At 44.4% G+C, this 16,433-nt stretch overlaps 1 protein-coding gene across 1 annotated transcript; it reads left to right on the forward strand.

Moving 5' to 3' along the window:
- Positions 1 to 1,082: 1,082 nt before the first annotated feature.
- Positions 1,083 to 1,963, forward strand: LOC132357191 (CAAX box protein 1-like; the record flags this gene model as incomplete). Its single annotated transcript, XM_059910472.1, has 1 exon — positions 1,083 to 1,963. A coding segment is annotated over one exon (522 nt), but the record flags the coding sequence as incomplete, so codon positions are not given.
- Between the last annotated feature and the right edge of the window lie 14,470 nt (positions 1,964 to 16,433).

The raw sequence follows: 16,433 nt of genomic DNA on the forward strand, positions 1-16,433 counted from the left end.
TCAGACAGAGAAAGACAAACACTATATGATGTCACTTATATGGGAATGGAAAAAAATACAACCAACTGGTGAGTATAACAAAAAAGAAGCAAACTCACAGATATGGAGAACAAACTAGTTGCTACCAGTAGGGAGAGGGAAGGGGGAGGGGCAATATGGGGGTAGGAAATTAAGAGGTACAACTATTAGGTATGAAATCAGCTACAAGAATATACCATACAACACAGGGAATATAGCCAATATTTTATAACAACGAGAAATGGAGTACAACCAATAAAAATTGTGAATCACTATATTATACACCTATAACATATAATACTATATTTCAGTGAAAAAATAAAATACGGTAATAGAAATAATTTGATATTAAACAGAAAAAAAGATTCAGTGTCCTGAGCTCTGCCCCTGGCTCCTGCCCCTCCCTGCAGCCCACCCAAAAAACCCTTGGTCCCGGCCCTTTGACTCGACCCCCTAACTCCTCGAGAACCATTAGCTCCGCCCCCTCTTCCTGCACGGCGCCCTTCCCCCGTCCTCTCTGCCGCGAGGTATTCCCCCTTGTTGCACCTGCGCCCTAGCAAATGCCGGTCATGTGGGCGGAGCACCACTGCGACGGGAACTGCCCGCGGCCCCGCCCACCCCAGGACCAGGCCCGCCTCCGCACACACGCACTTCCCGCCACGCCTCCTCGCCCACCTCGGCGGAGCCTCGCTGAACCCAGCGAAGCGAGCGAGGCGCGATGGACGGCCGAGTGCAGCTGATCAAGGCCCTCCTGGCCCTGCCCATTCGGCCCCAGACGCGTCGGTGGAGAAACCCGATCCCCTTCCCCGAGACGTTTGACGGCGACACCGACCGGCTCCCGGAGTTTATCGTGCAGACGGGCGCCTACATGCTAGTGGACGAGACCCTGTTCACCAACGATGCCCTGAAGGTGACGTTCCTCATCACCCGCCTGACCGGGCCCGCCCTGCAGTGGGTGATCCCCTACATCAGGAAGCAGAGCCCCCTCCTCAACGATTACCGGGGCTTCCTGGCCGAGATGAAGCGGGTCTTTGGCTGGGTGGAGGACGAGGACTTCTAGGCCGGGAGCCCCTCGGGCCTGGGGGCGGGTGCTCGGGGGAGGGTCCGCCGCGCCAGTCGCCGCCGCCCAGATCGCCACAGGCGGCGTCCTCCCGCCGCGCCTCCCCCGTCCCTCACCTTCGGGTCGCCGCGATCTCCCCCGCGCTCGTGTCCCCTCCCGCGTAGTGCTTGCCTTTGTTCCAGGAATAGCGCTCCAGGTTCCCGCTGCTGCCGCCGCCGGGCCTGGCTCTGGAGCGGCCGCCGCCCTCTCCCTCTCGGGCCAGCCCGGCCCCTCCCCTGCACACTTGGCCTCGGTCGTGCGCTCCAGCTGCAAGCCGGGCTCCTGTTACACACCGGACAGACCACCCTCAGCCCGGCCGCTGCCAACCGCCCGCCCTCTGCCAGACTCCCAGGCCCGCATGCAGGTGCCCAGAGACCTGCGCTGCCGCTGCCGCCGCCACCGCCACCGCCACCGCCACCGCCATCCACCGCATCCCGCCTACAGCCTGCAGCCTTCAGCGGTCTGGACTCGCCCGGGAGGTGTCTGAGCTGGCCACAGCCTCTGGACAATGCTTCCAACAGCTCGCCACCGCCCTGGAGGGGCCGGCCAGCCTTTCACCTTCGGCGGGACCCAGTCCCTCCCTCCTCCCAGAGACATCTTCCGCTCCTGCCAGGTGGCCGCCAGGTCCCAGGGGTGCCTGGCAGCCAAATCGAGTCACTCATTGTCTCCTGTGGACCTGTTCGTTTCGCCCAGCATCCAGTTCTCTTCTGAATGTGCAGCTGTCTCCCTGATGTGTGCCTTTTGTTCCACACAGTAACCCCTGCACTCTGCCCAGCTCTTCTACACTACCTGGACAAACGTCTTTTCCTTATTTTCAATAAATGTCAGACGCTGTTCAAAAAGAAATTGAGTCTCAGTGAATATGGCACCTCTCCCTCCCTGGTCCAGTAAGTGGGGTCCATGACTTGCTCAGAAGGTATGTCCCCTGCCATGCTGTGGCTGATGTTGAGTCTCGCTTTATCCAACAGAAAAGATCGCCCTGTGGTGGTCCTGCTGATGGAGACCCCACTGGTGATCATTCATTCCCGGACGCTGACTCTTCCAAACCAGTCAGTTCCGTGCCCCTTCGGAAATGGATCTCGATCTGATTTTGGCCAAGGCGATGTTAAGGAGAAATTAGCTAGGAGGCTTTGGGGAAAGAGTTCCTTGCTTCCGAACAGCCGCTTGAAAGCACAATACCTAATTTCTACAAATCATGAATCCTGCACATTTGTTGGTGAACACCTGTCAAAGTTTTATTTAATCCATTATTCTGAGAACCAACACAATGACAGGTGGTTCAGAAAAAGCATTTACATTTATGCAGCCTTGATTGTTAAGTGGAGGAGAAGGGAGTGCAGAACTGCTCTTGTTAATCTAGGTAGAAAGCAGGTTGAGAGCCTGCAGGACAATAAAATGATAACTTTCTTCAATGGGCAGAAAAGCAAAAAATGTTGCTCCTCACCGTTCCTCTTCATGCTAACCTGTTAAATCACCGGTGCTGCTACTTCATCTATGTCTGGGAAAAGTAAAGTTTCCTAGTAGAGTTATAAAAAATGGACTTATAGGATGACACTCAGTTGACTCTGCCTCATTTCTAATTTGGGTGATTTTTCCAGAACAGGGCAAAGAAGAATCAATCACTACAGTGGTTTTTCACTTCATTGACTCTCTTCATGTGGACAGGTAAACTTGTGCACTGGTTTGTAGGGCTGTACGTGGAGCTGGAGGTACATTACCCTCATTTTGTATCAGAATGTTTTTATTACCAGAAATAGTGGAAACATCATTAACTTGCATTTGGTATGTAACAGGGCAAAGTCTTAAAGTCAGATCCAAATTCTGAATTGCTTAATGAAATGGAGTTTTTTGATTCACAGGTTCTTAAGATAATTGAAAGCAGGCTAATTATGAGGTTCCAATTCAAGGTCCTGGCAGTCAGCCTTCCTGGGTGGGTATGAAAGACGATTGTGTTAAGTATATTCACTGTTTGGTTTTAAACATAGATTCTGCTGAAGTGGTTTGAAAAGGGCTTGGAAGCAGTTTACTTTATGGAGTGGATTCAGCATGTTCCCTACAATCTGTCCACCTGCCTCTCGAGGGAGGTAGAATGGGCTGTGAAGACTGGGCATCCTTTTTTTTTTTAACATCTTTATTGGAGTATAATTGCTTTACAATGGTGTGTTAGTTTCTGCTTTATAACAAAGTGAATCAGCTATACGTATACATATATCCCCATATCTCCTCCCTTCTGCGTCTCCCTCCCTCCCACCCTCCCTATCCCACCCCTCTAGGTGGTCACAAAGCACCGAGCTGATCTCTCTGTGCTATGGGGCTCCTTCCCACTAGCTATCTATTTTACATTTGGTAGTGTATATATGTCCATGCCACTCTGTCCCAGCTTACCCTTCCCCCTCCCCGTGTCCTCAAGTCCTTTGAACAGTGTTGGTAACCCCCTACCCCCCTCAACAGAAATGTCCCTGCAGTCTTCTTCCTCCTGCCCAAATGGCTCTTTTAAGGATTGTTCCTTGGTCTACACTAGTTGTATCATCCCAAGTCCTTTTTCGTGATACAAATGTCTTGGGGAGAGGCAATATTTTGTAAGAATTAATCATGAACATCTTCGCAAGTTCCCATACTGATACAAAGGAATGGCATTTTTAAGGGAGAAGGGAGGTTTTTTTTCTCATAACTTTACAATCGCCCCCTTTGCAGTCGTCATTCTTAGTTTGTTTCCCTCACCACATTCTAGCAATCTCCTGAATACTCAACCAAGAAGCCTTACCTCAGAAGGGGAGAGAAATATAAAGATTGACAAAAGAGAAGATGACTATAAGAGGGACCAGAGAGAATTGCAATTAACCTTTTTTTGTTTGTACTTGGGGCCAATAATAACTTGAAACTTATTATTAAGATAACACACAAATTTTGTGACTCTGAAATCCACAAATATTTAATATGGGAACAAAGTGACCTTTGGGTGGTTTAGTGTCCCAGGGGACACTCAGGTCTCAGGGAAATCCTTGTAGAATGTACTGGTGAAATACCTTATTCTTCCCTTAACGCCAGTGGCCTATGTGTACCCTATACACAAAGGCAGCCTTAGGGTGGAGATGGAGTAGGGAAGGGGATTCCAAATGTACCCTTTGTGAAAGTCTCCGATCTGTCTACCAGAAACTTGGAGGGAGCCAAAGGAGCAGGATGAGAGAGTGGGTACCAGGAATCTTGGGTGCACCAAAGCTTCCTCCAGTAGCCTTTGCAGGGATGCCCTGCTTGTGTCTACAGGTGTTGACATAACGCTTTGGCTTCCATCATGGAGGTACTGTGACTACTTCAGTTTATATCAAGCAGTTCTGAGCAGTAATGAGTCTACAGTGAAACGTAGGACATCTAATGAGACCGGGTATGGAAAGGACAAAGATCAGTCAAAACACACACTCAGTGAAATAACATGAAAAAGTAAAATGAAAGCCCATCATGATGTCAGAGTATTTAGTGGCATGGGGAAACGGCATACCTGAACAGGAAGGAATAAAAGCAGTTAACACATAGTGAGGGCAATCAGGATCCCCCTCTACCTTCCCACCGCAGCAGCTAGTCACAGACTACGGACTGAAAGTACCTGGACTTCGTGTTTATGTTTGTGTATGGAGGAAATCCCTGACATCATGATAAGGGAGGTCATGGCCCAGAGAAGCCTGTCTGGCTGGATTCAGCGGCCGCTGGCCTGGACCGCAGCTCCTAACCTTCCCAGTACTTTGCTCCTTTTGGTTCCCTCGGGGGTTGCACCACCATCCCCTCCTCGCCTGCCCTCTTTAGCCCTCTGATGGCAGAGGCCCCGCCATCAGATGCCTCAAGTGCCCTGCTGATCCCATTTTCCTATCCCTGCTGTTGCTGTTTCTTTATGTCTTATGGCAACTAAGAGCATATTGTCACATGATCAGAGGGGGAACTTTTAGAACTTTAGAACCTTGTTGGACCTATGGATATAGTAAGCCTGAATTTGGGCCTTGAGCCAAAGACTGCAGCCGTACCTGTTGTGCAAGCTGAGTGGAGGACTGCATATTTACATTCATTAGAAGCAAGCACATTCTTTGTAAGGTCGTTAGGCTAGAGTCCTAAAATGAATGTATAGATCAAAGTCCGTATAACACTAACTATTTTAACCTGTCAAAATCTCACCCCAGAAAGATTTTCAAGTTACATTCTCACTAGTAGTGTGAGGGAATGTCTCTTTGCCCCTGTCATTATTAAATTTTCAATTTTCAATCAAGATACAATATGCCAACGATAAATACTCTTTCTCTCAATAAAATGTTCTCTTTTGTCCTGCTTCACCTCTGTCACCAACAAGATGAGGCTTTTAGAATATATATACTTTCTGCCTCTCCTCTCTTCTACCCTACCATAATCAAGACATTTGGAACCCTTCTATTTCCACTTTCACACCTCACTCTCATCCCCAAGTGATGAGGTTGGTGGAGATAGGTGACATCTGAAAGTATGAAAATAATATAGCTAGGATTTTGATCATTTTTAGGTCTCTATAAGGAGCACTATTTAACTTGTAATATGAAAGCCTATCAATCAAATTTCAGATATTGGATGTTAAAAGACATTCTAGCGATGAAGACAATGGTGAAGTTGAATTGAGACCTTTTCAAAATCCAGGGAGGTCTACAACAATGAGGGGTTCCCATCTTCCCAAAAGAAGAAATACAAGTATGTTTAAGTAATGAGTTAGCAAAGTTGCCAAGTAGAATATTGAATAAAAAAGAAAGAATACCTGCCATGAGATGTTGAGAGAAAATAAAAGGATCGAACATCAAACAAAACTTCAGATATAACTACCCACAAATGTGGAACCCACAGTTATATCCACCAAGAAATCTTAAGCAGAGGATTTAGTCTAAAGTGGTTCTTGGGACTTCCCTGGTGGTCCAGTGGCTAAGACTCCACGCTCCCAATGCAGGTGGCCCAGGTTCAATCCCTGGTCAGGGAACTAGATCCCGCAGGGTGCAACTAAGAGTTCGCATGCCACAGCTAAAGATCCCATGTGCCGCAACTAAGACCTGGCACAGCCAAATAAATAAATAAATAAATAAATAAATATTTTAAAAAATAAAGTGGTTCTGGACTGGTCGTTTAGAAAATATAGGGTTAAAGGATATGAACATTCAAACTGACTTTCAACTTGGAGGATTGTCTATAATCCTCCCAAGGGCTCCACTACTCCAGTTTGTTCTACCTTCATGGAATCACACAGAGACAGCCTATCTTGGAAGCCAAAGTTGGGTAACATCTTGACTATACCCACCATTCTCAGCTCTTTTCTGTACTATCATTACTTGAATGGGACTATCACCTTGGCTGCATCCAGAGTCCTTCTCTCCTCAACCATCCAGTTATCTCCCAAATGAGTTGAATGGATATTCTGCCTGAATGTCCAGTTTTAACAGGTCACTAGATAGCTACGTGCATTGAGTAGGACACTCCTGGGAAATCCTGGGACCTCAGGCCACCAGGGGTCATTTAAGTCCATTATTTGATGAATCGATATCCACACAATTTATGTAATCAAGGCCATAAAGATGAGGAGAAAAGAACTTGCTGTGTAAGGCAGCCATAACATCAGGGCCAGCCCTGTCCACTCTGCCTAAAATAAAACATGTGAATATCTAATATTAAAAGTGATGAAAGGGACTTCCCTGGTAGTACAGTGGTTAAGGATCCACCTGCGGGTTTGAGCCCTGGTCCGGGAAGATCCCACATGCCGCGGAGCAACGAAGCCCGTGCGCCACAACTACTGAGCCTGCGCTCTAGAGCCCGCGAGCCACAACTACTGAGCCCGCGTGCCACAACTACTGAAGCCCACGTGCCCAGAGCCCGTGCTCTGCAACAAGAGAAGCCACCGCAATGAGCAGCCCGTGCACCACAACGAGGAGTAGCCCCCGCTCGCCACAACTAGACAAAGCCCATGCACAGCAATGAAGACCCAGTGCAGCCAAAAAGAAATAAATAAATTAAATAACTTCATTAAAAAAAGTGATGAAGACTTATGTGTATTGAGTTCCTAATATGTACCAAGAAATGTTAGGTGTGCCTCATTCACATGACCTTATTTCATCATCATCTTAGATGAGGTCCATGTTTATGCCTACTCCTTTGGAATGGCACAGATAGAGAAACAGGTATCTGCAAACAAAGGAATATACTCCAGGTATTTTAAGCAGGTATATTTAAGCACTTAGTGCAAGTAACTGTAAGAAGGGCTGGAGGGGCAGGTTCTAGCTGTCATTTTATTTTTCATGGTACTACGAGTATTAAAACTAATGCCCATTGAAGCAGATGCAGTTAATGCTCCGTTTTTACCCCTCTAGAACTCTCGACCATTTTCATGCACCTCAGCTCCCCTGTGCTTTTGCTCACAATAGCCAGAATCTGTGGCTCTTTCTCACAGGACTGCCTACAGGCTACCAGAACCCCCTTTGTTTGTAAGCATGAAGAGCCAGTATCTCATAATTTAAGCCATAGCTAATGATTGATGGATATGTAGGTATAAATACCTCAGCTCTCTTGCTCCTGATTAGGGGAACTCTGAGTTGTGACCTACATTGCCTCCAGAGTTCTCCTATTGGATTGTGCCAAAGTGATCCTCTGTGAGACTGGTTGATAACAAAATATTGCTTGGCTCTCTTCCCTTCCCCCCAAGTCCACTTCCCCACTCTCCTGTCTGTATATTTTTTGGACCACTTCTTGATATATACGACTTTTACATGAGTCCTTGGTCAAAGTCAGCTTATAGGGAACCTAATCTAAAGGCACTGCCAAGTTGTTTTCCAAAATATTTCTTAATTTACTCTCTTACCTTCAATGTATGTGTTCCCATTTCCTCACTAGTACTTGGCATTGTCAGAGTCTAAGTTTTTGTCAATTATATAGTTCTAATTTCCTTGTACTGATTAACTTTCTATATTGTTAAATATGCATGTTAACTTTTCAGAGCAACCACTAAAAGTATGGAAATAGAGAATATAACTTCTTAACTAGTTGAAGAAAGTAATTAAAGAATGCAAGGAACTTAGAACCTTTTAATTACAAATAATCACCTCCCAGGGTAAATACTCTTCATACTGTCATTACTTTAGCTTCATTCGTTTTTGTTTTTTTTTTATTTTAAAATTAAATATTTGTCCTATTGTTTGTTTAGATTTAGCCACATACTTATCCTTTTTTTTTTGCACCTGGCCAACAATTTATAAGGCTATGATTCATTGTAAGAAACACCCTTATATTAGAAATATTAAAATGTGAAAAATTTGAGTCATAGTGTTGAAAACAATATTATTCCATGGTCTTTTAGCTTCCATTTTTTACTGTTAATAAATCAGCTGTCAGTCTAATTTTGTGTTTCTTCTTTGGTTGTTTTAAAGATCTTCTCTTTGTATTTGATGTTCTGCAGCTTCTCTACTATTTAATCTAAAAACACGTTACTTTTCTTTTTCTTTTCTTATATTTAAGAAATGAGATATAAATTACATCCAGTAAAGGATAAAAATCTTAAGCATAGGTCTAGATGAACATTTACATATGTATACATCAGTGTAACCACCACCCAGATCAATGAATAGAATATTTCCAGCATTCAAAAAGGTGCTTTCATGCTCCCTTTCAGGCATTAGTGTAAAGACTCTTCTGACCTCTGTCACCATGGATAAATTTTACCCGTTTTTGAACTCCTTATAAATGAAATCATATCGTAGGTACTCTGTGTGTCTGTGAGATTCGTCTATGTTGTGTTTCAAGTTTCATTCTTATTTATCAAAGTATAGGCTGATGGGTCTGTGGTGAAATCTCATTGTGTTTTTACTTTGCATCTCTATTATTACTAATGATATTGAGTACTTCTTCATATGTTTACTGGCCACTTTGCTATCCTCTTTTATAAAATGCCCATTCAAAAATTTCACCCATTTTTAAAATCTGGTTTATCTATCTTCTTATTGCCTGGTGGCAGTTCTTTATATATTCTTGATGTTAATGTCCTCCAGCCAAAGACCACGAGGAACACATCTGTAATTGAACAAATTGGGTTTGTTATTCATTGCAGCAAAGGAGAACACAAATCCTGGAGAACCATGGGGCATCTCAGTAAGCGGGTGTTAGAAAAGACTTTGTAAGATATTTGGGCTTTGGTTGGGTAATTTGGGGAGGGTTTAAGGAAGTGAAGCTTTGCTCTGGATTGGATGCTGTCAGAAAGTGGGGGAAATTGTGTGATTGGGTGTCTTAATAAATATTATCTATAGGGCAGGCAGACTTATAATTAATGCCTTTTTGTGTCCTGTTTCAGAAATCTTTGCCAAACCTAACATCATAAAGATATTCTCCTTTATTTTCCTCTAAAACTTTAATTGTTTTAGCTTTCAACTTTAAGTCTGTAATCTATACTGAATTAATTTTTATGTATGCTGGGAGGTAGGGGCCAATGTTCATTTTTTTCATTGTGGATATCTAATTGACCCAATAACATTTATTTAAAAGACCATTCTTTCCCCTACTGAACTGAGATGGTGTCTTTGTCATAAATCAGGTGACCATATACGTGTGAATTTCTTTCTGGATTGTTTATTGTATTCCATTTGTTTATCTGTCTATCCTTGCACTAATACCACATGCTCTATTTTTTTTAAACAATATGCCTTGATGTCCCATACTGTAAGTCATTCAGCTTTGTACTTCTTCTTCAGTAGTGACTTGGCTATTCTAGATTCTTTGCCTTTTCATATAAATTTTAGAGTCACTTATCAATTTTTCTTATGGTTAATAATTTTTATATCCTGTTTAAGAATAACCCAAGATCATGAAGATATCCTCCTGTATTTTCTTCTAAAGCCTGCTTGATTTTGATTAGAATTGCATTGAATCTAAAAATAAATTTGGGGAGAATATATATTGTAACAATTTTAAGTCTTTCAATTCATTAACATCTTATAGCCTTCCATTTATTTTATTTAATTTAGCTCAGTCATATTTTGGATTTTCCAGTGTTGAAGTATTGCAAATATTTCATTCTCGGGCATTGGATAATTTATAACACTATCATAAATGGCATTATTTTTGTTAAATACTGTTCTCACTAGTTCATTGTTAGTAAACAGGAATACAGTTAAGTTTTTATAACAGCTTTATTGAGATATAATCCACACACTATAATATCACTTATTTTATTTAAAGATTTATTTATTTATTCATTTTATATTTTATTTTTGCTGCGTTGGGTCTTCGTTGCTGTGCACAGGCTTTCTCTAGTTGTGGCGAGCGGGGGCTACTCTTCACTGTGGTGCACTGGCCTCTCACTGTGGTGGCTTCTCTTGTTGCAGAGCACGGGCTCTAGGTGCACGGGCTTCAGTAGTTGTGGCTCAGGGGCTCTAGAGCACAGGCTCAGTAGTTGTGGCACACGGGCTTCGTTGCTCCGCGGCATGTGGGATCTTCCCAGACCAGGACTTGAACCCCTGTCCCCTGCATTGGCAGGTGGATTCTTAACCACTGCACCGCCAGGGAAGTCCAATATCACTATTTTAAATTACTATACAAGTGAGTAGTTTTTACTGTATTCACAGAGTTGTACAACCATTACCACTACCTAATTTTAGAATATTTCCATCACCCCAGAAAGAATCCCTGTGCCTCCCCATTATTCCCTCTCCCAAGCTGCAGCAACCACTAATCAACTAACTCTCTGCATCTATATATTTGCCTATTCTGAACATTTCATATGAATAGAATCATACAATATGTGGTCTTTTGTGCTAGCTTCTTTCACTTAAGTCCTATGTTTTCTAGGTTCATCCATGTTGTAGCATGTATCAGTCGTTCATTCCTTTTTATGGTTGAATAATATTCCATTATACGGATATACCTTATTTGGTTATTCATTCATCACTTGCTGAACTTTTGAGTTGTCTCCACTTTTGAGCAATTAGGAATAGTGCTATTATAAATATTCATGTACAAGTTTTTGTGAGGATGTATATTTTCAATTCTCTCGAGTACATACCTAGGAGTGGAATTGCTTGTTCGGTTGTATGGTAACTCTATGCCTAACTTTCTGAGGAACTGCCAGACTGTTTTCCACAGTAGCTGCACCATTTTACTAGCCAAATATGAGGACTCATTTCTCCACACTCTCACCAATGCTTGTTATTGTCTGTTTTTAATTGTTATACATCATTCATGTATTCAGCAAAATTACTAACTTTATTATTTCTAATTGTTTGTAAATTCGTTGGGATGCTTTATGTCCACAGTCAGATCTTCAAATAATGGCTTTTATTTCATTTACAATCTTAATACCCTTTATTTCCTTTTATTGGCTAGTTATGCTGGCTAAGACCTCCAAGACATTGTGAACAAAAATGGTGAGAGTGGATAATTCTGTCTAGTTTGTGACCTCAGAGGAAAGCATTTGATATTTAACCATTAAATATTATCTTAGTTGTAGTTTTTTTCTAGATATACTTTATAATTTTGAACTTACTGTCAAATAATTCTGAAAAAATTATATATACATAGTGTTATACATGTATATGTACATATGTACATAAGGATGCATATGATTCAGAAAATACACATTGTACATATATTACAGGTAGATACATAGATAGGGAAAGAGAGAAATAGTGAATGGGATAAAGAGACATGGGAGTTACTTGAACTATTCTTGAAACTTTTCTGAAATTTAAAATGACTATCTACATTTTTAAAAGAGGACAAAAGGAAATGTATATACGTGTGTGTATGCATTTTCCTACTGATGATGCTTACGTTGTTTCCAATTTTCAGGGACTGCAAACGGGCTGCTGCATACGGTCCAATAGTTTATTCACTTCTGAAGTGCTTGCCAGACTGTGCACACGTGAGACTGCTTTCACCACAAGGGGGCACCTTTTATTAATGCAGGCAAAGGTGTTATACAGCTTAGCAGAGGTCCTAATCGTACGCACATTCTTTTAAAAAAGCTGTGGTCAACATCCTTATTGGAATTGCTTGTTTGTAGGGTATGTATGTCAAATTTTATAGGTCATTGCCACTTTCATCTCCAACTTTGTTGTACACTGTCAAAAGCAGTATATGAGAATTCTCATTTCCCCATATCCCTTCAACACTTGATATTGTCATTATTTTTTACTATTACCAGTATAATAGTTTTGAAATAGAATCCCATTTTTGTTCTATTTAAAATCTCTCTGATTACTAATGTGATTGTGCATCTCTTTCCATGTTCCTCACTTGGAATGAATTGTTCACGTATCTCCTGGATATCTTCCATCTGTCCTTCTATAACGACTCTCCTCCACCCTACTCTGTGCCCAGGAGGCTGACCTTTATGGTCTGCATAAATGGCTCCCTTGCCTTCTGGATTCTGGTTGAGTTTGGCCAATGGGAAGGCTCCATCTCAACCAGATTGAAAGGTGGCTGTGGCTGAGTTCCTCGACCAAAGGCCACAAATTCTACCCAGGGATTCTCTTCTATAGCCACTGTGTTCCAGTAACCATTCCCTGTCCTTCATGTTTGGGGGGAGGTAATGGTTCCTCACTATTGATAGCCTCAGGGTATTTCAAAATCCCTTGTTGGTGTCAGTCTTAGTCAGCTATTGCTACAATAATGCTGTATAAGAAATCTCCCCAAAACTTATGACAGTCACCTGTTCTTCTTGCTCATGTGCTATGGACTGTTTGGGGCTATTCTGCTTCAGGATGCAGTTAGGGTGGGCTTGGCTCTGGGATGCAAATTGCATTCAGATCTGCTCCACGTGAATTACTGTGTAGCCCAAACAGTAGGATTAGCAGCTACCTGGGGCAAGCTCTTCTCAAGGCAATCACAGGAGTGCAAGAAGACTAGCAAAACCGCACAAGCATGTTGAAACCCTCTAGGTGCTTCATGTCTGCTCATATCTCACTGATAAAAGCAAATGTAGGACCAAGCCTAGATTCAGAGGAACAGGTGTGTACACTCCATCCCAAAGGTGGCGGGGGGGGGGGTGGGGTGGGGGAGTGAGGGGTGAATATTTGCACAACAGTTATCCAATGTGTTACAATTTCTTTTCACCACACCGAAACCCTTCTACACAGTCTCTTCATTTAATTCTCCCTCATTACTGCATTTGTGTGTAGCATCTGTTTCTTGTCGGAACGCTGATTAAGACTATGTCATTCTCACAAATTTCTATAGATTTTCCAGTTTTCAGGGACACACATTAAGCCCCCCATTTTAGTGCTGCTTTTTTTCTTCCCTTTTTTGTGGGGGACCCCGCAAAAGTCCCTACTCCATCTATGGCATCAACACTTTCCCACCTCTTGTGACCCATACTAACAACCTAGTTTGTATATTTCTATATTTTCTTCATACCTAGCTAATCTTGTGTGTGTGTGTATTCATATGTAAGCTTTTTGGGGTTAATGTCTATTTAACAAAAAAAGGGGCACATTATGCAGTTTTCTGCATATTATATTTCAAAACCTTGCAACAGTCTCTCCAAATCAGCTGGCATAAATTTATCTTATTCCTTTTAAGTGCTGAATTATGTTCCATTGTGTTGATTCTATCCCCCCCTTGATGAGTGAAGTGGATGGTGTAATGCACTGCCCAGATCCCACCTTTAGGATTGAGGCACTCATTCCCCCAGCTTTTAGGAGTATAGGCTGCTGAGAGTCACAGCTGAATCACCCTCTAGGAATTGCTATGGGTTGGAGGGAGCTGCCCTGCCCAGCGGTACACTACTTCCTCCAGGTAAGACCACATCCAATGACTACTCAGTGTGGAGGCACAAAGGCCTGGCCTCATCTCCTCCATTCATAATTTTTCCGAATGGCCATCCTAGCTTTAGATATCCCTGTAGGATCAGCTGAGGCCTCTTTTGCAACTGCATAGCTCTTCAAATTCTCCCTTTACTCAAACCTGCTTCCCTCACTCTCTTACAAGTGTTTATGAGATCTGTTTCTGGGGGAGCTTACAAGTATAATATTTGGTTCTAGAAGTGGTCCTAAGATGCAGATTATGAAATAGGATTTTGGAGCACAATAATCTGCCAGCTGGCTAGAAATGGGGACTACATCACTGGTGGTAAGCGACATAATGATAAGCCCTGTGATGTGGTCGTGGTGCAATTGTCAAAACTTTCGCTAGTGGTAAATTGAGATTGGACACCACTGGAAGGAAATTTTATGGAAGGTGAAATATCTCCGGAGTTTGAGTGGTCTTGAGTAAGTAGTAATTATAAAGATTGTGAAAACGGATGATTGTTACACAAGGCTATTGATGAACTGCAGAAAGACCATGAAAGGCTAAGGATGATTGAACACCAATTTAGCATAAAGTCGAAAGCCAAAGGATCTAGAGGCAGAAGGCAGAGAAGTCGAAGGACTGGCCTGTGAGCTTCAGCCCTCTTTGTCCTGCAGTCATGGTCCAGTTTTGCTTTCTACCACATATTAAGCCAACCCATGCCTGAACTAAGCTCAGCATTTTCCCACCTCTTTCATGTATTCTGGAAAAATAACCCCAATTAAAAATGAGGCAGGGTTGATTCCATGGCCTTTTAACATCACACCAGAGTACTGCCCTATAAGTCCATCTGAGGATCATCTGACTATCAGGATATTTAACTTTCCCAGCCATAGGTGAAGTAGCAGAGGCTTTTTTCAGCACTCATGATTTAACAGGTTGGCATGAAGAGAAACGGTGAGGAGAAACATTTTTTACTTTTCTGCCCATTGAAGAAAGTTATCATTTTATTGTCCTGCAGGCTCTCAACCTGCTTTCTACCTAGATTAACAAGAGCAGTTCTGCACTCCCTTCTCCTCCACTTAACAATCAAGGCTGCATAAATGTAAATGCTTTTTCTGAACCACCTGTCATTGTGCTGGTTCTCAGAATAATGGATTAAATAAAACTTTGACAGGTGTTCACCAACAAATGTGCAGGATTCATGATTTGTAGAAATTAGGTATTGTGCTTTCAAGCGGCTGTTCGGAAGCAAGGAACTCTTCCCCAAAGCCTCCTAGCTAATTTCTCCTTAACATCGCCTTGGCCAAAATCAGATCGAGATCCATTTCCGAAGGGGCACGGAACTGACTGGTTTGGAAGAGTCAGCGTCCGGGAATGAATGATCACCAGTGGGGTCTCCATCAGCAGGACCACCACAGGGCGATCTTTTCTGTTGGATAAAGCGAGACTCAACATCAGCCACAGCATGGCAGGGGACATACCTTCTGAGCAAGTCATGGACCCCACTTACTGGACCAGGGAGGGAGAGGTGCCATATTCACTGAGACTCAATTTCTTTTTGAACAGCGTCTGACATTTATTGAAAATAAGGAAAAGACGTTTGTCCAGGTAGTGTAGAAGAGCTGGGCAGAGTGCAGGGGTTACTGTGTGGAACAAAAGGCACACATCAGGGAGACAGCTGCACATTCAGAAGAGAACTGGATGCTGGGCGAAACGAACAGGTCCACAGGAGACAATGAGTGACTCGATTTGGCTGCCAGGCACCCCTGGGACCTGGCGGCCACCTGGCAGGAGCGGAAGATGTCTCTGGGAGGAGGGAGGGACTGGGTCCCGCCGAAGGTGAAAGGCTGGCCGGCCCCTCCAGGGCGGTGGCGAGCTGTTGGAAGCATTGTCCAGAGGCTGTGGCCAGCTCAGACACCTCCCGGGCGAGTCCAGACCGCTGAAGGCTGCAGGCTGTAGGCGGGATGCGGTGGATGGCGGTGGCGGTGGCGGTGGCGGCGGCAGCGGCAGCGCAGGTCTCTGGGCACCTGCATGCGGGCCTGGGAGTCTGGCAGAGGGCGGGCGGTTGGCAGCGGCCGGGCTGAGGGTGGTCTGTCCGGTGTGTAACAGGAGCCCGGCTTGCAGCTGGAGCGCACGACCGAGGCCAAGTGTGCAGGGGAGGGGCCGGGCTGGCCCGAGAGGGAGAGGGCGGCGGCCGCTCCAGAGCCAGGCCCGGCGGCGGCAGCAGCGGGAACCTGGAGCGCTATTCCTGGAACAAAGGCAAGCACTACGCGGGAGGGGACACGAGCGCGGGGGAGATCGCGGCGACCCGAAGGTGAGGGACGGGGGAGGCGCGGCGGGAGGACGCCGCCTGTGGCGATCTGGGCGGCGGCGACTGGCGCGGCGGACCCTCCCCCGAGCACCCGCCCCCAGGCCCGAGGGGCTCCCGGCCTAGAAGTCCTCGTCCTCCACCCAGCCAAAGACCCGCTTCATCTCGGCCAGGAAGCCCCGGTAATCGTTGAGGAGGGGGCTCTGCTTCCTGATGTAGGGGATCACCCACTGCAGGGCGGGCCCG

This window comes from Balaenoptera ricei, chromosome X, assembly GCF_028023285.1.
Source record: "Balaenoptera ricei isolate mBalRic1 chromosome X, mBalRic1.hap2, whole genome shotgun sequence".
NCBI classification, from domain to species: domain Eukaryota; kingdom Metazoa; phylum Chordata; class Mammalia; order Artiodactyla; family Balaenopteridae; genus Balaenoptera; species Balaenoptera ricei.